General features: G+C 55.2%; 1 protein-coding gene across 2 annotated transcripts; it reads left to right on the plus strand.

Moving 5' to 3' along the window:
* Positions 1-7564: 7564 nt before the first annotated feature.
* CBS (cystathionine beta-synthase) lies at positions 7565-23803 on the plus strand. 2 transcript variants are annotated; one of them, XM_070407116.1, is made up of 17 exons: positions 7565-7678; positions 9415-9631; positions 12237-12343; positions 13023-13157; positions 14409-14488; positions 14578-14712; positions 15156-15225; positions 16585-16676; positions 17228-17353; positions 18003-18087; positions 18697-18802; positions 19326-19403; positions 19589-19723; positions 20152-20260; positions 21108-21192; positions 21530-21571; positions 22985-23803. In XM_070407116.1, the coding sequence occupies exons 2-17, from the start codon at positions 9423-9425 to the stop codon at positions 23128-23130; spliced, it is 1740 nt and encodes a 579-aa protein (XP_070263217.1). In that variant the 5' UTR covers positions 7565-7678; positions 9415-9422; the 3' UTR covers positions 23131-23803. The 2 variants fall into 2 exon arrangements, with proteins under 2 accessions (XP_070263217.1, XP_070263218.1); XM_070407117.1 differs by lacking the exon at positions 21530-21571.
* Positions 23804-24638: the final 835 nt, after the last annotated feature.

Consider the following 24638-nt stretch of genomic DNA (forward strand, 5'->3'; position numbering starts at 1 on the left):
GGAGTGATGCTCAACCAGCTGAGCCACACTGGCCAGGGCTGGATTGTACACTCCAATGGGTGAATTGTATGCTATGTGAATTGTATCAATAAAAACTGTTACAAATAAAAAGTCATTTAAACAAACATTGGATTTAATTTCATTGTATAACATAGATACTGTTTTAAAGGTCATAAATCAAGAAAGAAAAATGCAAAATACTGCCTACATTATGAAGATGGACGCCATGAGAATAAGAAGTGAGCTTGTTGCCCTAACCGGTTTGGCTCAGTGGAGCATCAGCCTGCGGACTCAAGGGTCCTGGGTTCGATTCCGGTCAAGGGCATGTACCTTGGTTGCAGGCACATCCCCAGTGAGGGGTATGCAGGAGGCAGCTGATCGATGTTTCTCTCTCATCGATGTTTCTAACTCTCTATCCCTCTCCCTTCCTCTCTGTAAAAAAATCAATAAAATATATTTTTTAAAAAAGTGAGCTTGTCTGAGGGATTGCCTCCGGGACCTGGATCTGGGGTGGGAAGAGGCAGAGGCTGCTCTTCTCTGGCCATCACTTTGTCATCCTGTGGATGAGGAGACGTTTCCTCCCAGTGTCCTGGACCCAGAAGACCCACCGGCCAGTCCCGCATCTCCCAGACTCGCCCCATTGTCTGTTGGATCAGGTGCCAGTTCCTGAGCTGCAAACCCTCAGCTGGCTTCGAGGACTCGGTGAAGTGGCAGCCAACGTCTCCAAAGCAGAAGTGTATTTCCTCACAGCCTGGAGGCTGAAAGGCGGAGATCCAGGCGGGCAGGGTTGGGTCCTCCTGAGGCCTCCCTCCTGGGCTTGTAGATGACCACGTTCCCCCTGTGTCCTCACGTGGTCTTTCTTTGGTGCAAATGCATCTCTGGTTTCTTCTTATAAGGACCAATCATATTACGTTTGAACTTGCTATGGACTGAATATTTGTGTCCCCTGACTCCTGCCACACACAAAAAATATGTATGTCTAAGTCCTAACCTGCAATATGATGGTATGTGGAGGTGGACCCCTCACGATGAATTAGTGCCCTTAGAAGAAGAGACAGGAGAGAGCTTGTCCACCCCCTCCTCACACTCCATTGTCTACAAGCCAGGAAGCAGGCAGTCACCTTAAACTTGGACTTCTAGCCCCCAGACTGTGAGAAATATGGGTCTGGTGTCTAAGCCAGGGCCCCACTCATGTACAAGAAACACTTACTCTGAACCCTGGCCAGTAGCTCAGCTGCTTAGAGCGTCATCCCGATATGCCAAGGTTGCAGGCTCAGTTCATGGTTAGGACACAAACAAGAATCAACCAATGAATGCATACATAAGTGAACAACAAATCGATGTCTCCTCACCCCTTTCTCTCTCCCTTCCTCCCTCGCTAAAAATCAATTAAAAATTTTTTGTAAAGGAAACCTTGCCTGGCCAGCATGGCTCAGTGATTGAGGGTCAACCCATGAACCAGGAGGTCACAGTTCAATTCCCAGTGAGGGCACATGCCTGGGTTGTGGGCTCGATCCCCAGTAGGGGGCGTGCAGGAGGCAGCCAATCAATGATTCTCATCATTGATGTTTCTATCACTCTCTCCCTCTCCCTTCCTCTCTGAAATCAATAAAAATATTTTAAAAAGAAAAAGAAAACAAAAAGAAATACTTATTCTGACACTTGTTAAAATAAGAAAGACTTATTGCAGACTACGGATGGGAATAGGACAGAGAGATGGCGCTGAACTCTGAATACAACAAAGACAGCTGAGGAGCAGAGTGTAAGTGTGGTGTCATGCAGGATGGACAGAGTCTTGCTGAACTCACCTAACCTGATTCTAGCTTAAGGCAGGTCAAAGCGGGGGGTGGGGGAGTGGGGGGGTGTCTTTAAATTGATTTAGCAGGAGCATTCTTGCTAAAAGTTGGCTGGGCAGGCTCAAGATAAGGAGGTGCATGGAGGCCTGTGGAAAATGGGGCTGAGGAAACTGAATAAAGTTTAATCAAGTGTAGAGTCTTGGCCACCCTAATAGCCTCATATTCACTAAGTCTCCCCTTCATTTATTTTTAAATTAAATCTTTATTGTTCAGATTATTACAGTTGTTCCTCTTTTTTCCCCCTAGAGCTCCCCTCCACCCGGTTCCCACCCCACCCTCTGCCCTTACCCCCCACCCCCACTGTCCTCATCCATAGGTGTACGATTTTTGTCCAGTCTCTTCCCGCACCCCCCACACTCCTTTCCTCCCCGAGAATAGTCAGTCCACTCCCTTTCTATGCCCCTGATTCTATTACATTCACCAGTTTATTCTGTTCATCAGATTATTTATTCACTTGATTTTTATTTTTATTTTTTATTTTTTAAATATATTTTATTGACTTTTTACAGAGAGGAAGGGAGAGGGATAGAGAGTTAGAAACATCAATCAGCTGCCTCCTGCACACCCCCTACCAGGGATGTGCCCGCAACCAAGGTACACGCCCTTGATCAGAATTGAACCCGGGAGCCTTGAGTCCGCAGGCGACGCTCTATCCACTGAGCCAAACCGGTTAGGGCTCACTTGATTTTTAGATTCATTTGTTGATAGATGGTATTTGTTGTTCATAATTTGTATCTTTACCTTTTCCTTCTTCTTCCTCTTCTTAAAGGATACCGTTCAGCATTTCATATAATACTGGTTTGGTGGTGATGAACTCCTTTAGCTTTTCCTTATCTGTGAAGCTCTTTATCTGACCTTCAATTCTGAATGTTAGCTTTGCTGGGTAAAGTAATCTTGGTTGTAGGTTCTTGGTATTCATCACTTTGAATATTTCTTGCCACTCCCTTCTGGCCTGCATAGTTTCTGTTGAGAAATCAGCTGACAGTCGTATGGGTACTCCCTTGTAGGTAACTGACTTTTTTTCTCTTGCTGCTTTTAGGACTCTCTCTTTGTCTTTTGCTCTTGGCATTTTAATTATGATGTGCCTTGGTGTGATCCTCTTTGAATTCCTTTTGTTTGGGATTCTCTGCGCTTCCTGGACTTGTAACTCTATTTCTTGCACCAGGTAGGGGAAGTTTTCTGTCATGATTTCTTCAAATAGGTTTTCAATATCTTGCTCTCTCTCTTCTTCTGGCACCCCTATAATTCTGATGTTGGTACGCTTGAAGCTGTCCCAGAGGCTCCTTACACTATCTTCATATTTTCGGATTCTTTTTTCATTTTGCTTTTCCGGTTGGGTGTTTTTTGCTTCTTCGTATTTCAAATCTTCTACTTGATTCTTGCGATCCTCTAGTCTGCTGTTGGGAGTCTGTATAATATTCTTTATTTCAGTCAGTGTATGCTTAATTTCTAGTTGGTCCTTTATCACAACGTCGAGGGTCTCACTAGATTTCTTGAGGGTCTCATTAAGTTTATCGGCGGTTTCTAGAGAATTCTTGAAAAACCTTAAAAGTGTGTTTTTGGCTGAGGCCGGTTTGGCTCAGTGGATAGAGCGTCGGCCTGCGGACCGAAAGGTCCCAGGTTCGATTCCGGTCAAGGGCATGTACCTGGGTTGCAGGCACATCCCCAGTGGGGGATGTGCAGGAGGCAGCTGATCAATGTTTCTCTCTTCATCAATGTTTCTAACTCTTTCTCTCCCTTCTTCTCTGTAAAAAATCAATAAAATATATTTTTTTAAAAAGTGTGGTTTTGAACTCTATATCCAGTAGTTTGCTTTCCTCCATTTCTGTCATTTGTGACCTCTTTCTTTGTCTCTGCATTTTTTCATGCTTCGCTGTGTGGATAGAGTGGCTTTCTGTGCAAGGTGTCCTATAGGGCCCAGTGGCTCAGCCTCCCCAATTACCTGAGGTAGACACTCTTGGTGCACCCCCTTGTGGGCTTTGTGCACAGTCTTGTTGTAGTTAAGCCTTGATTGTTGTAAGTAACACTGGGAGGGATTGACCTCCAGGCCAATTGGCTGTGAGAATCAGCTGTCTGCAGTGGGAGAACGTCTGTGCTGGAGACACCCCTTCAGGGCAAGACTTGCTTCAATGGGGCTTTGGTGCTGACTGAGTCTGCCCCCTGAGTGTGTCCCTTATGGATTCGAGGAACTGAAATCTGGATGGTCCCACTCTGACCACCAGGCACACTAGCTCCTGGATCTCTAAGGAGGTGCTAATCTAGCCTCTGCCTGAGGCTATCCAGCAGGAGCCAGCTGTGAAGCAATGCAAGCTGCTGTGGGACCTTGGGCCTTCTTTTGGAAGTTATGGGTTTCTCTGACCCAGCTGCAGTTTGTTAGGTAATTTTCAGATTGCAAAGGGCCAGGCCTTTCATATGCAAAAGCCTCTGCACACAGCTTGGGTGGGGCGGGGTCTCTGGGGATCAACAGGGCGGAGGAAGCAGCGATGGCTGATCCTCAATCTACCCTAAGAGGTAATCGCTGTAAGTACCTCTGAGAGAAAGCCGCCCTCAAGTTCCAACCAATGCCAGACCGTCCAGTTTCTCCTGTATGAGTCTGGGTCCCCAGAGACTCACCCGGAACTGGAGTTCAGAGCAGTCAGGAGCTTGAGACTCCCTCCTGATTGAAAAAGACAGCCGTGTCCTCAGCTGCCAGCCCTTTCCACGTGCGCCTCCATACCTCTGCACTTTACTTTCACACCGCACCTCCTCTGAGTTTCAGTGTGCTTTTCTCTTTCCTTCTAGTTGTAGAATTTCCACTCAGCCAGCCTTCCTGTGGTTCTGGATGATGTCTGTTTTGCCTTTTAGTTGTATTTTTGAAGTGGTGTGCGAGGCAGCAATTTCCGGTGTTTACCTATGTCGCCATCTTGGTTTCTCCCCAGTCTCCCCTTTAAAGACCTTTATCTGCAAGCACAGTTACATTCTTTGATAGGGAGGCTTGGACCTCAACATAAGGATTTGGGGAGGACACAGGTTAGCCCATTACAGGAACCTGTTGTAGAATGTCTGCTCCCAAGTCCCTAGTAGGGGGAATGAGCCGGAAACACCTGTTGTGCCCCAAATAGGAGGTGCTCAAAGAATGATGGGGAAGTGACAAAAAGACACAGGATCCAGCTTGAGTCCTGGCCTAGGGCCATTTTAGCATCAAAATAATGGTAGTAGAAGATGATGACCTATTTCATAAGGCAAGTATAAATATTTCTCTCTTTTCCACATCCAGTGTGGCTAGAGAGCGGGTCCGATTCCTGAGTAGGAGCGACTGGGATTGTGAAAATAAAAGAGACAGACACAGAGGTGGAAGGAAAAAGCTGGGGCCGGGTGGGACCACTGTCCTCTGATGGAGAGATAGAGACCCAGAGCCAATACAGCGTGTTTATTTTATGCAGCAAAACCCAGGAAGTTTTACTAAAGGTCAAGACAAAGGAGATTATGTGCATTTTTGGGTGGGCCCGAGTCCTATTCATTCCTGCTGCTTGGCTGGATTTAAATAACAAAACCCACACCCTGGCACCTGGGCTGAAGGTCAAGCTGACAACACTCCTGCCTCTGGCAAGGCGTGTTTCCAGGATGTGGCTCTGCCAAAGCCACTGGATTGAGCTGACAATAATGAAAGAAATGCCCATGTGCCTTCCCAGTGCTCTCTACAGGCAAGACTCCATGAATCCACCTGACGTAAATAAGGTAAAGGAGGGGTTTACCCAATGCTGCAAGGTTGCAGGGGGTTGGTCAGGGACTGCTAATAGAAGCAGGGTTTCTTTTTTGAGTGACAGAAATGTTCATGTATATTGTGATAACTGAACAATTCTGAGTACTAAATATTGTTTGTATACTAAAAACCATTGGATTGTGCATTCTTTTTTCCCCCAAAATGTATTTATTTTAGAGAGAGGAAGGAAGAAGGATAAAGAGATAGAAACATCAATTGGCTGCCTCTTGCATGCCCCCTATCAGGGATCGAGGCAAACCCTGGGCATGTGCCCTGACCAGGAATTGAACTGGTGACCTTTCAGTTCATGGGTCAATGCTCAACCACTGATCAACACTGCTGCGTGGATTGTGCACTTGCAATGGTAAAATGTGTGCTTTTAAAATAAAAGGATCTTGGATCTTCACTGGTATAAATACACGATTAGATAAATGAGTGGGCGAGAAGAAAAAATCTAGTGGAATGCCAAATAATAAAATGTAGAAGGAATGATGAGATTAGAAAAATCACCCTTTGGCCACCAATTTAATGGAACTTGATTCAGGCCCACACAGATCATCAGTGGAAGCTAACACCAGAGAGGGAGATTTGAGAAGGGTATTTCCGTAGTTTCAAAGCATCTCCCCACAAGATACTTGTTCATTACAAAGGGTAAAGATAGTAACTTTACGGTGGAGAAAGCAAATGTTCAAAGTTACCAGTGCCAGAGAAGGACACACAGATGGCATGTGCCCCTGACAGGTCACAGACACTCACTCCGCATGGCTCTCGCGAGCATCAACAAAAGTGCACCCCCCTGAGACTAATCAGAGGAACATCAGGCAAACATCTGGCCTGGGCACTAAAAAAACTATTCACCTTGGGCCGCACCTGCGTGGCTTAGTGGTTGAGCATTAAAAAAAGAAAAGAAAAGAAAACAAACAAACAATGTTTTCATACATAGAGTGGGCAGGTGGCAGGGACTTGCTAAATAATGGTGGCTCAGTGTGCCCACCTGTGTCCGAACCTGGCAGTACTGCCTTTGACTGGTCAGGTGCTGAGAAAGTCGGGGTGTCAGGTGCTGAGAAAGTCGGGGTGAGGGGTTCTCCATTCAGTCCTGGGGACTCCAGAGCACACCTTTGCAATAATGTTAGGCGTGGCCTCCCAGGGGCCCCTAGGCCCCTCCGGGCCGGCAGCCCATTGCTGGGGACCGCCTGCGTGACCTCTGCCCTGGCCAGTGGGAGAGCCCCCCGCTGGGCGGACCGGGGCGCTCAGGGAAGCCTGCGTGTCTGAACCCCGGGGCCAGGAGAATCAATCCTGACAACCTGCCCGCCAGTGCATCCAGATCCCAGGCGCCCGGCGCCCCCGGTGCGCGAGGGGCAGCCTCAGCTTTTGGCCCTGCAGAGCCCAGGCCCCCAGCGAGGCGGTCCCCGGGCCGTGGGACCAGGGCCGGCGTGGGGTCCCCAGGGCGGGACGTTTGCTGAGGCTCAGCCTCAGGGTCCTGCAGGCCTGGCCCGCACCAGACCGCACGCTTAACTGCATCCACGCCGTTCATTACGCCGCCAGGCGAGCAGTGACCCCAGCAAACGCCTCGGGACCTCGGGGAGTGAGCGCCCGCCAGCCCGGAGGCCGCGGTTCTGGGAAGGGCCCGGGCCGGAGCTGGGGGTCCGAGGCCGCAGTTGCGCCCCGGGGAGTGGGCGATGGGGCGGGGCAGCGGGGAGGCGGGGTCCGCCCGCGGCCGAGCAGTGGGAGGGGGTGGGGCGAGCGCGTTCAGGGTCGGGCGTAGGGTGGGACCCCCAACCCGCGGGGCCGCCAAGGGGGCGGGAGGAGAGGAGCGGCCCTACCCCCACCCCTCCCCTCCCCCTCCCGAGGGCGGGGGCGGGGGCGGGGCGGGGGCGGGGCGGCGGGAGGGCGCTCCGCACTCGGATAGGTCGGGCGCTGGGCCTCGCCCCCGCCCTCGGCCAATCGTCCTCCAGCCACGCTCGGCCGCGGGGTCAGAGCCGCCGGCGCTGAGGGTCGCGTCTTCCAGGCCCCGCTGGTCTCGCCGCCGCTCGCAGCGATCGGACGCGCCCCACTCGCCTCCTCCTCGCGCTCCGTCCAGGTGAGCTCGGCTCGGCCCAGCCCGGCCCAGCCCCGGGGTCCCAGGTCCCCACCCCCCGCCGGAGTTGCATCATCTGCAGCCGCTCGCGGCGGAGCTGAGCTGGCGACCCCTCCCCGGCCCCCGGGACCGCCCTGAAGCCGGGGTTCAGTGCCCACGTGGCCCCGGCCCGGACCTCAACTCCGACTGCAGAGGGTGCGGGGCCGCGAGCCTGGGAGCGCCCCGCGGGGACCCGGTGTGGGGTGTAAAAGACGAGTTTGCTACCATCTGCGCCCTCGGCCCTAACGCGCCCCCGGGGGGCCGACGGGTGCGCGAGTGCGGAAGCCCTTGGGTGCACCCGGACTGTCAGGTCCCCGAAGGAGGAACGCGGGAGGCCCGAGTGGTGCGGGATTTCGAAGTTATCCCATCATCCGCACACCAGGTGGCCGGGCCTGGATGGGAGTCAGCGGCTTTTAAAGGACTTTTGGCGGGCTTTTTCGGGGCGGACAATTCTCTGTGCAGACTCGGAATGTGGTCGCAGCAAAGGGAATGTCCATAGTGAAATGGCCTGAAAAGCCAGTTGTGGGGGAAGTGTATCCATTCGATTATTTGATCAGACCTAACGGTGACCCCGAAGGGTCTGCGGTTTCAGGTGAGAGGAGTGAGCCGCCTCCCCACCACGCACGTGCGTCCCCTCCCTCGTCCGCAGCAGCCCCCCCGAAGCTCAGTCCTGCAATGCAGGGCAGAGCCTGCGGGTTCAGACCCATGTTGCCAAGCAGAGTGCCTTTGGGTTCTGCGGACCAGATTGATTTCAATCCATTTCCCATCAGCCCCTTACCTTGCTGGAGGTTGCTCCAGGGTGAGGCCGGTTGCCAAGAAGGAGGTGCCTGTGTATGCTGGGCCGGTCTCCGTGGGATTGTGGCCAGGGTGCTGCAGGCTGTGAGGTGGGGAGGTTGGTCTACCACAGGGTGGGGGGCTTCCGGCAAAATGGAAGAATCACCTCCCCAGGGGCCGGGTGCAGGACAGAGGGACATGACGGTGCAGGTGTTTACCTCTGTCCGGCCTTGGCTTTCACTAGTTAATGAACCAACCCCGGCGTGGCCCCAAGAACCTGTTCCACTTATCAGCCAGGGCTTGGCCATAGAATACTGCATTGTGTGACTATTCCACACATTGTACAGCCATTCATTCATAGACGGCCCCTTGCTGTGTCTGCGCATTTTGACTGTTGTGAATAGTGCTATTATGAATGTGGTGTGCAAATGTTTCCATTTTTTTGGATAGATGCCTAGGAGTAGTAGAATTGTGGGGTAGTTAACTTTATTTATTTGTTTGTTTGTTTGTTTATTGATTTCAGAGAGGAAGGGTGAGAGAGAGAGAAACATCAGTGATGAGAGAGAATCATTGATCGGCTGCCTCCTGCACGCCCACACGGGGGATGGAGCCTGCAAACCTGGGCATGTGCCCTGACTGGGAATTGAACCGTGACCTCCTGGTTCATACACAGGCCGACTCTCAACCACCTGGCCATGCCGGCCAGGCTACTTAACCTTTTGAGAAACAACCACACTTGTCCGAGCACTTGGTGCCTGTGCTCTTATGCCTGTTCTTGCCGAGCCCCTGAATGTGTGGAGCCCTGCACCCAGAGAGGGCGGGCGGGCCAGCAGCAGTCCCTGGGCCCAGCCGCATCAGAGCAGGCTCTTCTGCAGCGCTTGGGAACGGCCTGAACTGATGACTTCTCTTTCCCATTCCTCTAATAGAGTGAAGCATGTCTTCTGAGACATTCCAAGCAAAAGAGGGGGTGGCAGGGTGCCCCCACCTCTCCGGGACACACTCAGCAAAAAGGAGCCTGGAGCAGGGGCCCGCAGGGGACAAGGACACCAAGGATCACCTGTGGATCCGGCCTGATGCCCCGAGCAGGTGCTCCTGGAAGCTGGGCAGGCCCATCACTGACTCTCCACATCACCACACGGCCTTGTAAGTCCCTGTTCCGACCGGGAGGGGAGGAGCCATGTGCACCTGGGGTGTGACCCATCCCCCTTGCAATCACTGTGACGGGTGGTGAGCTGCTGGGTGGGGGTGCTGTGTAGATCAGTCCACCAAGGCTCGGAGCCCAACAAGAGTAGATGCTGAACACATAGATGGAAGTGCCTACGTCGCACACTCTGGGTGACGGGGAGCGGTGAGGCTTCTAACGCAGGGCTGCCGGGCTGCACACTTGGGTTTGAGGCGAGTGTGCATGTCTTCAGCAGTTAGGTTCACACCGGCACCTCTCTTCGTAACTCTAAGCCGTACACATTCCTCCTGGCCATGACTGTTTTTTCAATAGTGACCTCTTTTTGAGGTTGGACAGAGACTGTTGGATGCATAAACCACAATTTTTTAAGCCCTCCAACGGGATTTAGATGTAGCCATTATTTTGTTCCGAACAACTGCAATAGAAACCATATACATTCATGTAGTCAGTCCATCTTTATTAATCACCTACTGTATGTTGTGCCCTGTTCTAGGTGCCCTGATCTATCCGGCCAAGGGAAAAAAGAGAACCCCCCCGACCCATTGGGAAACTTAAATTGAGCTCACTAAGTTTTAGGGTTATCTTTATTTCCATAGTATAATCTTTCAGAGTCAAAGACTATGTTTTTTAGATGTTTGATTCTTCTTTTTTTAAAATATATTTTTATTGATTTCAGAGAAGAGGGAAAGGGAGGAGAGAAACATCAGTGATGAGAGAGAATCATGGATCGGCTGCCTCCTGCATGCCCCACACTGGGGATTGAGCCCACAACCCGGCCATCGGACCGTGACCTCCTGGTTCATAGGTCGACACCCAGTCACTGAGCCCTGCCAGCTGGGCTTTAGATATTTGATTCTTATTCCGTATAACCCGCTATACCAACATTCACGGTTATTGATTTTAAGATCAGAACTGGGGGTGGAGAAAGGGGTGTGCTCCTCTGTGGGGCCAATAAATAGGAATGGAAATTTACAAACCCAGAAGCTCAAGCACTAAACAGACCTCAATGCTGGGTGCTTAGGAGGCCAAATGGGCCCCTGGCCAAACAGGATGAGCCCTCGGTGCCAAAACAAACGAAGCAGTGAGTGACGGCTGGGGTGTGGCTGTGGGGGCGGGCCGGGAAGAGACCGGGTTTTTGAGGGTGGGTGACCTCACCCGGGATTCTGGGGCCGAAAGGACACTCTTCTCTCCAGGTTGTGAGACAGCTTGACACCTGCCCCTCCCACCCTGGCCTAGTCACCCGTCCTGCAAAGCCCTGAAGGGCTAGTCCCATCAGGAAGCTGAGCCCTACGCCCCTGTCCTAGGTCAGGTACCCCGTTATAAGGGACCTGGCCTCGGGCCCAGGTCTGGCAGGAGCTTACCTGCTAGGGGGGACACCAGACCAAGGTCCCCCAGAGGAAACGGCCCTTGGGGTTCCTGATTGGGAGGCAGAGGTGACCTGGCTAGGGGAAGGCCTTGGAGCTGGTACCTGCATAGGCAGAAGGTGCTGGAAGTGTGGGTATCTGGGAAAGGGGGTTCTAGGAGGTTCCGAGGTGGGTGGGCTTACAACGAGGGCCAGAGTGGAAGCAGCCAAGTGAGTGGAGGGGCCTCAGGGGGTGGGGCAGGCAGGTCCCTGGCTCTGGTAAGGAGTGTGGGGTTATTCTAAGCACCCGTGGGGTTGTCCTGGAGGCCTCTGGGGCTGTCACAGTGAAAGCCATTGAGAGGAGGTGACCCCAGGGCCAACTGCGGTAAACACTCTCCCCCGGGGCCTGCCCTGATCACCGCAGGCAAGATTCTCAGGTGACGGAGGCAGGAACCCGGGTTCTCTGCCTGCCCACCCCCTGCCTAGTGGTGGGTGGGCCTCAGCCTGCTCTGGCCGCCACAACGCCTGCTGGGCTGGTGTGACCTTCGCCACCACACGTGACGGTGCAGGTGTTTACCTCTGTCCGGCCTTGGCTTTAACTAGTTAATGAACCAACCCCGGCGTGGTCCCAAGAACCTGGCCTCCAAAGTGGGGTCAGGAGCCCTTGGCCCCAGCCTGGCTCTCCCCTCACCCTGACACCTGCCTCTGGCCTGGCTGTCCCTTCAGCCCCTTCCACAGTGGAGGGAGCAGCTGGATGCCAGCGTGTCTGCGTGGCTGCGTGTTTGATTCCCGGGTGGAAGGCAGCATGTTTGACCTGTCTCAGGGCCCCTGGGGATTGAACCCACAACCTTTTTAAAAAATATGTGTATTTTTAAAAATTGCTTTCAGAGAGGAAGGGAGAGGGAGAGAGAGAGAGATAGAAACATCAGTGAGAGAGAATCATTGATCGGCTGCCCCTTGCACTGGGGGTCGAGCCCACAACCCAGGCATGTGCCCTGACTGGGAATCGAACCATGACCTCCTGGCTCATAGTCTGATGGTCAGCCACTGCACCACACCCACCGGCCTGGCCCAATCGGCAACCTTTTGATATATGAGACGACACTCCAACCAGTTGAGCCACCGGCCGGGGCAGTTCTTCGATTTATTTAAAAGAATGTGCTGTCCTGCCACGGCTGGTATCCTTTTGTTTTTCTGAATAATCATGGGCTCTTCTGTTTTAGGGCAAAGTCGCCCAAAATCTTGCCAAATATCCTGAAGAAAATTGGAGATACCCCCATGGTGAGAATCAATAAGATCGGGAAGAACTTTGGCCTGAAGTGTGAGCTGCGTGAGTACCTGCTTCCCCCTCCTGCGCTCGCCCCACAGGGGCTGGGGGGCTGGGGGGCTGTGGGTGTCGTAGGCTGGCCCAGGTCTTCAGAGTCTTCAGATCTCTTTTGGGGCAGCACCTTCCTCCTGCAAACAATACAAACTCTTAGGAGGTGGGTGGGAGTCGTCCTAAGGAAAGAGCAGAGCAGAGGCCTCGGCCCATGAAAGGGCAGCGTGTTTGCTGGGCTGGGAGCGTGGCAGAGGGTAGGAGCGCCTGGGCGGTGGGAGGCGGGGGTGGAGGGTTTGGGGGCCTGGTCCGGGGTGTGATCCGGGTGCAGTGGCTTCGGGGCACAAGTTGTCTGGCAGGGGCCGCTGGGTGTGGCTGGGCCTTACGGGCACATGGGGCTCAAGTGAGCCGACGGCTGTCTGCCCAGCAAGCTCCTGTTGAGACTGCTGGAGGGGGTCTGACCCATCCGCCCAGTGGGGCTCCTGCAGGCGCCTCTATCTCATTCCCTCGGAGTTGCCACATGGTCCTCTGCCTGGCACTGCCAGCTGGAGTGGTTGGTAGGAGGGGAGAGGGGCCGATGTATAGAACCAGCGAAGAACAGGCCTCGCCCTGCATCAAGGTGGATCAGGTAGTGGGGAGGGGACAGAGAGGGATCCGGGGCCTTCCGGTCTCACGGTTCGTCTCCGGCTCCCAGTGGCCAAGTGTGAGTTCTTCAATGCGGGCGGGAGCGTGAAGGACCGCATCAGCCAGCGCATGGTGGAGGAGGCCGAGCGCGCCGGCATCCTGAAGCCCGGGGACACCATCATCGAGCCGACGTCTGGGAACACAGGTGAGCGCTGGGACAGGCCCGGACCCCGGGCTGGGGTGACCCGCGGCTGCCGCGCTGGCCTGGCTGGTGGCTCTTCCCGCCATTAGCTCAGCACGAGTGCACGCGAGCAGCTGCGTGTTGTGCCGCTTCCTTCACCATCTCGCAGTTGGGCCTGCGTTGATGATGTCGGATGCTCCCGTGAGCGGCTGCCCCTGAGAGTGCACATCTGTCTTCGATTCCTCCAGCTGCCATAACAGATACCACCGAGGGGCGGCTTAACCAGCACCTCAGTCCCTCCCCGTCCCGGAGGTTAAGGCCCAGGTCAGGGATTTGCAGGGCTGGCTCCTCCTGAGGCCTTTCCTCGGCCTGTGGACGCTGTCTCCTCCCTGCGTCCTCACATGGCCACCCCTCCATGCCTGTGTCCTCCTCTCTTCTTCTGGGGACGCCTGTCCTATGGATTAGGAACCACCCCGTGACCTCATTTAACCTTATTACTCCCCTCTTCAAAGACCATCTCCAAACACAGTTGCTTTCTGAGGTGATGGGGGTGGGAATTTCAGAAGATACAATTCAGCCGATAGCGCTGCCACCTGCCCCCAAATCCATGCCCTTCTCACATGCAAATCATCCCAGTGGCCCCAACAAATCTGCCCCTTCCAGCATCATCTCTGCAGTCCGAGGTCCCATCTCCACCAGGCGTCAGGGAGAGTCCTCCTGGCAGGGTCCTCTCCAGCTGTGAGCCTGTGAAACCTGACAGGTCATGGCTTCCAATGCAGCGGTGGGACAGGCATAGGACGGACACCCCTGTTCAAAGGGAGAAACCAGACAGAAGGAGGGGTGCTTGGTCCCCAGCCAGTCTGAAGCCCAGTCAGGCAAATTCCATTGGATCTTACGACTCCAATCCCCTGGACAGTGGCCCTGACCCCTTTGTGACCAGGGAGGCCGCCTGCTGGTCTCTGCCTGCCTTCAAGCCATCCTCCTTTTCCTTCAAGGACCACTGGTGCCCACCCTCAGCCCACAATGTTTGCTCTGCCCGCTGTGGCCCTCACGCACCCACATCGAGCCGTGGGCACCCAGCAAAGGCTGGAGGAATTGGTGCTTGTGTTTGCACCTGGCTTTTCTTCCTTGTGCGCACACTCCCTGTTGTTTCGTCTCCGCACTCTCTCTCAGCCCTGAGGACAGAGGGGGCAGTGTGGGGCTTTGGGGAGTCCTGTAGTGCCCTCTCCGTGGGCTGCAGGTGCACAGGGCAGGGTCTCACCATGTCTTCGCCAGGGATCGGGCTGGCCCTGGCAGCCGCGGTGAAGGGCTACCGCTGCATCATCGTGATGCCGGAGAAGATGAGCATGGAGAAGGTAGGTGGGTGGGCGGGCCTGCCTCCCGGGGCCCCTCCCCCAGCTCGGGAGGCCTGGCAGGTGGGTAAAGGCTCGATGTTGCTCGGCAGGTAGACGTCCTGCGGGCGCTGGGGGCGGAGATCGTGAGGACACCCACCAACGCCAGGTTCGACTCCCCCGAGTCACACGTGGGGGTGGCATGGAGGCTGAAGAACGAGATCCCCAATTCCCACATCCTGGACCAGGTGAGGCTCGGGACCTGGGGCGAATGTGCATTCAGAGTGTGGACCCAGGGGGGCACTCCTGGGGGCTGTCGGGGGTGGGGTGGTGCCACGTTTGCAGCAGGAATGGGGGCGGCTGAGATGACTGACAGTGAGTGGCACGTGTCTCGGGCTTCTCCCGGCTGGAGAGGACCTCCAGCGTGCGGCCAGCGCCTCAGTTCATTGCGTTGGGTGGGCATGCCCTTTGCTGAGGACCCCAGAAGCCCTCTGAGGGTCTGAAAACCTTTTTTACTGGAAGCTCTTCTGTCTCACTTATTCGCTCCTGGGTTAATTCAGAAATCGCATCTGAAGAGCTGGGTTTAATGTTTTGTGTCTGTTGAGGCTCCTAAACTGCCTGCAGCCCTGTGCCTGCTGCCATTTCAGTGTCTTTGACATCCTCTCACAGCCCCTTTGCTCTCTCCCTGCAGTACCGCAACGTCAACAACCCCATTGCTCACTACGACAGCACGGCCGAGGAGATCCTGCAGCAGTGTGACGGTGTGTGCGTCTATCCTAACCCCTCTCCCCACTCCACTGCCGTTCTCCCTGGTGGCCCGGGAGTGTACAAGTCACTTACCCACTCTTTGGTAAACTCCTATTCATCCTTCAAAACCCAGATCAAATGTCCCCTCTCTGTGAAGTGCTATCCAGAGCATTTCTCTAGAGCGGTTTCTGCTTCCGTTGTGCTCTCTTGCACAGTATCAGGCAGGCATATTTGTCTGCCCAGCTGCAGAACCTCCTGAGTGCAGGGAGTGAGGATGTCCTTGTCTGGGCTGGGCTCACAGCTGGGACTTCACGTTGCTGAATGGCACTAGGCGTCAAGCCCTGACTTGGGCCTTGAATTCCACGTTCAGGTTTTCCCATCTCCGAGCTTGGGTGGTAATGCCGATGATTAGCTTACTCTCCATACAGAGGTGAGGCTCCCTGGAACGTTGCCACGTAACTGGTGCCAAGGCCGTGGGGCTGTGATGCCTTCTGAAGGGCTGTTTCCCTAAGAGATATGAGGGGATTCTGCCAGGGGGTTGGCACCCTGGACTCCAGTTGGGAGTCTAGTGCTGGCATTGGCTTAAGTGCAGCCTCCTCCATGCCCAGGAGCCAGGTAGGGAGATCCAGGCATTTGCTCACCGAAGTTTTATGTGTGAGAATTCTCTCATTTGGCAAAAACAGCCCTCCGCCTCGGCATGGGGCCCGCGTGGACTTGTCTGCAGGATGCCTGGGCTGGCGCTCAGCAGCGAGAGAGCCCAGATGATTTCTGAACCAAGCCCAAGTGGTTTATTCTGTTTCCTGCATAATTTAGTTACCTTTTTGTCATCACCCAAAAGCAAACAGCATAAGAAAGTGCATCATGCCTGGCCGGTGTGGCTCAGTGGTTGAGTGTCACCCTATGAACCAGGAGGTCTTGGATCGATTCTGGGTCAAGGGCACATGCCTGGGTTGTGGCTCGATCCCCAGTGTGGGGTGTGCAGGAGCAGTCAATCAATGATTCTCTCATCATTGATGTTTCTCTCTCTCCCTCTCCCTTCCTCTCTGAAATCAATAAAAGTATATTTTTTAAAAAAGAAAAAGAAAGTGCATCATGAGGAGCCTCCCTGTGCCCCGTTCCCCCCAGGCAGCCACCGCACCTGTCCTTCCTGCACCGCCTGGCGGGCCTTACACCACACCGGTCCCGGGGCCAAGACGCAAATGTAGCTCTCGGCCCTGTGACCGGTGATGGATGCTGCTTAAAGATAAGGCACTGTGATGAGAGCCGTGGGAACGGAACAGTTTGACCTTTTTGATAACCTGCCTTCATCTCGGTTGAGGAAGTTTTCACTTATTATTAGAACGTTCTTCCTGATACGGCTTCTCCCCCATCAGGGAAGCTGGACATGCTGGTGGCTTCGGCGGGCACAGGTGGCACCATCACAGGCATCGCCAGGAAGCTAAAGGAGAAGTGTCCCGGATGCAAAGTGAGTGCCCCAGGGCGGCCAGGGGGTTGCGGGCCCTGCCCGGGCACGAGGAATCCAGCGACCAGATGACGGGGTGGGAGTCCTTTTGGGTGGCCCCCAAGTGTCACTATGAATCTAAGCTTTTAGGCTCAGGTCCTGCATCTGCCCCATCTGGGGCTCTGAGAGGGAGGGGCCTGGAGTTGAGGGGCCCAGGGTGGGGCTCCTAGAAATATCTGGCGGCTGGTGCTGAGCCCAGGAGGAGGTCAGTGCCCAGCACTGCGCCTTGTTCTCCAGGCCCCACTGCCCCCAGGGCCTGTGCCAGGCTGTGTCCTGGATGTTCTGTGCAGGGGAATTGCCCCAGGAACCCCTTCCCCCAGCTGCCCCTGAGTTGGAATCAGCCTGGCTCCCAGGTTTCTGGGTTTCCAGTCTTGCCCCGGAGCCGGGAACGAGACCTGCATCCCACGGGCAGATCATCAACAGGTGCCCATTCGGGGTGGTCTTGGCCCCGATGAGGGCGGGAACATCCACAGTAGACTTGCTGGGCACGAGCCCTAACGGTCTCCCCGCTGTAGATCATCGGGGTGGATCCCGAAGGCTCCATCCTTGCTGAGCCTGAGGAGCTGAACCGGACGGAGCTGACGGCTTACGAGGTGGAAGGCATTGGCTATGACTTCATCCCCACGGTGCTGGACCGGACGGTAGGTGGGGCCGCAGTGATCGCTGCCAGTCCTCAGGGCTCGCCCTTTAACCAGCTTGCACGTCTGCATGGCTGGCTGACCCCCGGCACCGGCCTGGTTTTCCTGTTGGGGCAGGAAGGAGAAACATGACCCTATACAAGCAGGTAGAGGAAGGGTAGGTCCAAGGTCAGGACCAGGTGGCATGCTCCACCATATCCAAGTAGCGACATGAACCCACTGGGCAAAGACTCCCAGCAGTTTAGCTCTGGCCGTGGGCACAGATCAGGCCCCTGCAGGGGCGGAAGCTCTGGCAGTTGAGCGGGGGAAACGGAGAGGTAAGGACCCCAGAATGGCCTCCTACGGACCCACAAGGGGCTTCGTTCTGAGGGACACAGAGTCCAGCCACAGGACATACGGCTGTGCCGCGGGAGCCGGCGGGCAGTTTAATAGCCACATGCACAATGTGTTGGACCAGGGAGAGGTAGAAAGTTCTAGGTTTGTAGACATGAGTCTCAGACTCTGGAGCTTGTGCAGGGCTGTGCCCGTTAAGGGTCACATCTTCCTGGACTGAGGGCATCCGAGAGGTTGTGAACAGGGCTGTGAGGCCCCCACCCCAACCGCACACCTGCCCGAGCGCCTCCTGGAGCCGGCAGTCTGGTCCTGCCCGCAGGTGGTGGACAAGTGGTTCAAGTGCAACGATGAGGAGTCCTTTGCCTTTGCCCGCATGCTGATTGCGCAGGAGGGACTGCTGTGCGGTGAGTGGCGGGCAGGCGCTGGGCGGCCGGGGTGCCGAGGACACGGGGGCGCTTGCCTTCTGCCAGCTTCCAGTCCAGATGTGTAAAGGACACCCTCATTCTGGGGCTGCATGGCGGCTTCCGGGTGCCGTCTGTCCACTCCAACCCTAGGAGGTCAGCTCCACAGGCGGGTAGGAGTGCCCCTTCCCCATGTGGCCAGAGGTCTGGGGTCCTGGGGTCCCTGCAGCCTCATGCTCTGTTTCCTGTGTTTAACCACCAGAGCGCGGGGCGTGGCACGAGGTCGTGGAAAGGGCCTGGGGAGCCCGAGAGCTTGACGGAAAGAGGAAGCAGCTGTTGGCTTCGCTCCCGCAGTCACTGGCGTGGGCGGGGGTGGCCGCCGAGAGGAGGCAGCACTGTGATTGGTGTATTTTTTGGGGCCAGAGATCTCAGGACACCTGGCTTTTTCAATCAAGACCAGCATTGTCCTTTGGGGGGGCTCCCCATCAATGGGGGTCCAAAGCAGGGGCGGGTGCTGGGAGAGGCTGGAGGGTGTCCATCTCCAGGGCTTCATGGCGAGGAGATGGGACCAGGCTCCTGCCGGCCTGGGTCTGACTCCGGCCCTCTCGGCAGGTGGCAGCTCCGGCAGCGCCATGTCGGTGGCCGTGAAGGCGGCCCAGGAGCTGCGGGAAGGCCAGCGCTGCGTGGTGATTCTGCCCGACTCTGTCCGCAACTACATGTAAGAAGCCTCCTCCCTCCTCCCTCCTCCCTCCTCCCTCCTCCCACCTGCAGGCCTGTCCCTCCCTGGCTCCGCCAAGGGGATGCTGTGGTTACGCCACTGGAATTCCCCTGAGATCTGACAGCCGGGATTCGGGGTGGGGCCAGGGGCCCTGCAAGCTCTGCACCCCCCTCTCCCCAACGAGGCCTCCACCCACGGCTCCCGAGCGCATGTTGAGGAGGGTTAGGGAGGAGGCGCCCAGGGAGCATGACGGGGCTGACAGCAAAGGTTCCAGGACAGAACCGTCTGCTCTGAGCGCCTCCTCCCTGGTAGACCAGATGCCCCTGGACATGAAATTCCCACGGGCGCTCTACAGTCTGGTTCCCAGGCCTCTTCCTGGAGCTCCAGCCAGCCATGGGGTCTCTCCTGGACTGATGGGGTCGGGGAGGGTCCTGGGCTTTCTGTGGGGACTGTGCCCCTTGGTGTGGGCAGAGACGGTGGTGAGACCCTCTGCCAAGCCCTGCTGACCTCCTGACGCCTCCAGGTCCAAGTTCCTGAGCGACAGGTGGATGCTGCAGAAGGGCTTCCTGAAGGAGGAGGACCTCACCGTGAAGAAGCCCTGGTGAGGACATCTCTGGGCAGGGCCGCACCCAGAGCCACAGTGGCTGCAGAGCGCAGGTCCCGGGACCTGGTGCCTGTGCTCTGTCCCACACCTGGCTGGTCGGCCCCACGGTCTCCCTGTGTGATGTTGCCCTTGACGCCCACCTGCCGGCTCTCAGCCCTCCCTGCCCTGCCCTCTTCCCTCAGGTGGTGGCACCTCAAAGTCCAGGAGCTGAGCCTGTCCACTCCGCTGACAGTGCTGCCCACAGTCACCTGCAAGCACACCATCGAGATCCTCCGGGAGAAGGGCTTCGACCAGGTGCCCGTGGTCGATGAATCGGGGTCAGTCTCAGCCACACCCCAGGACAGGGCTGTCTGGCTGTCTGACCTCAGTCCCTCAGGGATGTCCAGAGCGCCGGGCCACCCGCTGGACATGTTCCCAAGCCCTGGCTGGGCGGGGGGGTGGCCGTGTTAACCCGTGACCCACCCACTGCACTGGGCCTGGGAGGAGACGTCTCATAGCCCCCTGACTGACACTTGTCAGATGGAAATGCCCAAAGGACTCATTGGCTTACTGTCTGCCACTGGATGGGCAGGTCCAGGGCAGGGCATCTGATCACTGTCCTCCTGCCACGCGTGGGCACTCGGCCGGTGTCTGCTGAATTCTGAGAGGAATTCTGCATTCTGGCGCGGAGGGAGGACGGCTGTGGGCGGGTCCTGCAGTCTCAGGGAGGGCCCTGCACTGACCCTCCCCCACCCCTCACCCCCAGAGTGATCCTGGGGATGGTGACTCTGGGGAACATGCTGTCATGCCTGCTCGCTGGGAAGGTGCAGCCGTCAGACCAAGTTCACAAAGTCATCTACAAGCAGTTCAAGCAGGTATGAGCTCCCATCCACTGGGGCCGTGGGTGCCAAGACCCGCTTCTGACCTTGGAGGTGGGGCACAACGCTTCCTGGGCAAGGGGGCCAGGTCCCCGACCCTCTGCACCGCTCCTGTGCCAGCTGGGCCAGTGCTGGCTGCCCCTCTCGAACCTGTACACCTGAGAATTCGCCCAGCTTTGCAGGGAAGCCGGTGGGGAAAGGCCCATCCGCGAGGGCTCTCCCACGCCCGCTGTATTTTGGCCACACCTGGGGGTCGGTTTCCTAACATTGGGCCCTCATTTCCCCGTGAAGCATTTCATGTGTGCACTGGCACACACAGTGATTTAATAAATAGAATGTTCTGGGAGAAGCCTCCGCTTCTGAGACAATGTTGGCCACCCTCCGACAGGCTTGGGCAGAGCCGACTGGACCCTGCTCTCTGTGTCCCTGAGGGCAGTGCCATCGGGGGTCCCCTCTCCCTGGTCCCTGTTTCACACCTGCCTTCTCCAGCCTCCCAGTGAGTGGGACTAAAAGTGCCCAAACCTAGGGCCTAGGAGATAGCTTGACCTTCCTCTCCCCTCCCCCCTCCCCCTCCCCCCTCCCCCCTCCCCCCCCTCCCCCCTCCCCCCCCCCCCCCCACAGCTGACATGTCACCGGAATCCGTGTATTTGCCATTTCATCCCCAATGCCGTCACCTGTCCTGTGGTTCCTGCAGCACGCCCCCCCCCCCCCCCCCCCCGCCCCCATAACAAGGAGAGACCCCAGGAGAACGTGCTGTCCAAACAGTTCAGGTTCCATTGTGCTCCTCTCCGCCGAGGGCCTGGCTGGGCTGCCTGGTGAGCGCTGACCGCGGCCTCTCTTCCAGATCCGCCTGACTGACCCGCTGGGCATGCTCTCGCGCATCCTGGAGATAGACCACTTCGCCCTGGTGGTCCACGAGCAGATCCAGTGTAAGTGGGGCTGGGGGCAGGGCTGGGGGAGCCCTGAGGGCCCTGGCCCCTGAGGCCCGGTCCAGGCTGCCACCTGTGCTTTGCAGCCGAGTGCCTGTGGGGCAGCAGGGCGCTGGAGCCTCACAGGCTTTTGGAGTCAGTGGCAGTGACTCAGCCATCCTCAGCCTTGGGCACGGTTCTCAGAGGAACCCCTCTGTGGGCCAGGCCTGGGTGCCCACAAGGGTGAGGGTCGTAATCAGAATTGGGAGTGCCCTGGAGCCCGCCCCCCACCCAGCTGAGGGCCGTCTCGGGGCCTGAGTGGCCAAGCCTAACCCCTCTCCCGTCCTTGGCTCCACAGCACGGGACCAGGCCTTGGCAGGAGTGGTGGGGGGGCCTGCAGGTATGTACGCCCGCTGTCTCCCTTTCGGAAATGGCTCTGCGGCTCCGAGGGTAAAGGAGGGCATCCGGGCTCCCAGACCCCAGAGCTTGGGTGGGAGGTTCTTCCTTACCTCACATTTACTCATATATGATCACCCCCCAGAGTGAGTCCCAATTTCAGGGTCAGTACACTTGATACCGTGTCCACTGCTGCCTTCGTGCTGTTGGCAGAACTGCAGGGTCATAAGAGACTCTGACCTTTACAAAGGTGGTCAACTCCACTGTGCATGAGTCTCCGGGGTTCTGGAGGGCCAGGTTGCAGAGGCTACACAGACCACCCTCTCCTGCAGGGGACACGCTTCTCCAAAGTGCCACTTTGCCTCTAAGTCCCTGAAATGTGTGGAGCTGGTCTCCTCTTTGTTCCCTGTGTTTTTTTCTGAGGTGCTCCGAATAGGCCAGCAGGGTGCCTGGCTTCTCGGTTTCGCCGCACCCCCACCCTAGGGACAGATGGCCGTGAAGTTGCTGGGATGGGGTCTGGCGGGATAAAAATGTGACCTGGGCATTTCCCTTCCACCCCTCAGCTCCACCTGGCTTTCTGTGCTTCGTGATGACCAGTCAAGGGTCTCCAGAGAAACAGAACCAGTGGGATGTGTGTATAGAGATTTATACTTTACTAGGACTGGCTCACATGACTAGTTTGGCAAGTCCCAGGATCTGCAGGGGGAGTGGGCAGACTCAAAACCCAGAAGGAGCCAATGTTTCAGTTCAAGTCCAAAGGCTGGAGAAGTCCCCTCTTACATGGGGAGCCTTTTTTTTTCCTATTCAGGTCTTCAACTAGATGAGGTCCACTACTCACACCAGGGAGGGCAATCTGCTTTACTCAGTCTACCGATCCAACTGATGATCTCATCTCATCTAGAAACACACAGAATAGTGTTTGACCAAATCTGGGCATTCCACAGGCCAGTCAAGTTCAACTACCTCAACAATCCTCACTGCTCTTTGGGGGGCCAGGGGCAGGGCCAGCATTCGTTCTAAGCCCCAGAGAAAAGCATGGGTTTGAAGATAATCACAGGCCATAGATGTGTGCTGATGTAGCTTGTGGGTGTGCTTGGTGTTGGAATCTCATGCCAAGACTTGAGCGTTGGGCACCCAGACAGACCACAGGTGTGGCCAGTGGGCATGGCTTGGCGAGGTTAGCACCCTGCTCTCTGCAGCTTCGCCCAGATGGCTCCTGTTAGCAGAAGGCATCTGTTGGTGGGCTTCTGTGGGTGCTGCCTGGGTTCCCACAATACACAGGTGCCTGTAGGCACTGGGGCAGGCTTAGGGCTGGTCCCCCAGGGCCACACTCTGGTTCAGCCTCTGACCGTGTCTGGGCGTAGGTGCAGCTCCCTGCGGAGGTGCCGTTAACCTACTGCCTTGATTCCCTCCTCAGACCACAGCCCCGGGAAGTCCAGCAAGAGGCAGATGGTGTTCGGGATCGTCACTGCCATTGACCTGCTGAACTTTGTGGCTGCCCGGGAGCGGGACCAGAAGACAAAGTCAGCAAATGCCTTGGAATCCAGAGTAGTCCAGCTCTGACCCCGCACATGCCGCCTGCTCTTTTGCTCCCACAAATACTAAACAAGAAGCCTGTGTGCCTTGTAACTGCCCAGGGCTGGGCACTGCCCTGTTGCTATGGGCAGCAATGAGCAGGTTTAGGGTACTCAGCCCAATTCCAGCAGAAATGTTTCCCTTAACACCTGACACTTGGACGAATCTATGGTTTATTAAAATGTGCTTTTCTTTTTAACTTTCTCTTAAAAAATGTTTCAACAAGGAAACCTTATTAAAAGGGAACTCAGCCAGGTGGATGAACCCATGCATGATGGGGGCAAATGGACTGGAAGCCGGAGGAAGTGCCTTTTCTGGAGAAGAATCCAGATGGGGAGCAGCAGAAGGGGCTCAGGAAGTAAGGATCATTCAGTGACCCTCACACAGCAGCATGCTCTGCGCAGGGATGGGCTGGTTAGAGTGGCTTGAGTATTTTGGTTTTTAATTGAGGTGAAATTCACATACCTAAAATGAACAAATTTTAAATGTACAATTCAGTGGCATTTATTACATCCATCTCTGCCAAGTTCAAAGCATTTTCATCACCCCCAGAAGCAATCTTTCCCCTCTCCCCCTTCCCTCCTGGCAGCACTAATCTGCTTTACTAGTATGTCTCTGTGATTTACCTATTGGGATATTTCAGATAAATGGGATCATACAATCTGGCCTTTTGTGTCTGGCTTATTTCACTTAACACGTTTTCACGATTCATTTTGTAGTAGGTATCAGTACTTTATTCCTTTTTATGGCTGAATATTTCATTGTGTGGATATACCACATTTTGTTTACCTGTTTATCATCGATGGACACTTAGGTTATTCTCTCTCTCTGGTTATTGTGAATTGTGCTGCTATAAACATTCATGTATGAGTATTGGTTTGAATAACTATTTTCAATAATTTTGGGTGGATACCCAGGACTGGGGATGCTGGGAAGTGTCATTAATTCTATGGTTAAAGACCTGCCTGACTGTATCCCATAGTAGTTGTACCATTTTATATTCCACCACAATACATGGGGTTCCAGTTGCTCCTTGTCCTTGCCAATACTTAATTTCCTTTTCTTTTTATTGCTCGGGTAGTGGATATGACATGGCATTTCATGGTCTTGATTTGCCTTTCCCTAATGACCAATGATATTGGGCTTCCTTTCATTTGTATATCTTCTTTGGAGAGAAATGCCTAGTCAAGTTCTTTGCACATTTTTAAATCGTCTTATTCAGTTGTAGGAGTTCTAAGCGTTTTATACTTTTAACTCACAGTCGGCTCATTATGTATTAATTTTTATACATGGTGTGAGGTAGTTGTCCAACGTCATCCCTTTATGTTGATATCCATCCCCATTGACTGGTCTCAGCACTCTTGCTGAAAATCAATTGGCCATAGATGTATGGGTTTACTTATGGACTCTCAATCCTATTTCACTGGTCTATACATTTATCCATATGCCGGAGCCACACTGTTTTCATTATTGTAGCTTTTTATTATGTTTTGAAA

Source organism: Myotis yumanensis, unplaced genomic scaffold, assembly GCF_028538775.1.
Source record: "Myotis yumanensis isolate MYYU_CA2020_CCGP unplaced genomic scaffold, mMyoYum1.0.hap1 SCAF_2, whole genome shotgun sequence".
NCBI classification, from domain to species: domain Eukaryota; kingdom Metazoa; phylum Chordata; class Mammalia; order Chiroptera; family Vespertilionidae; genus Myotis; species Myotis yumanensis.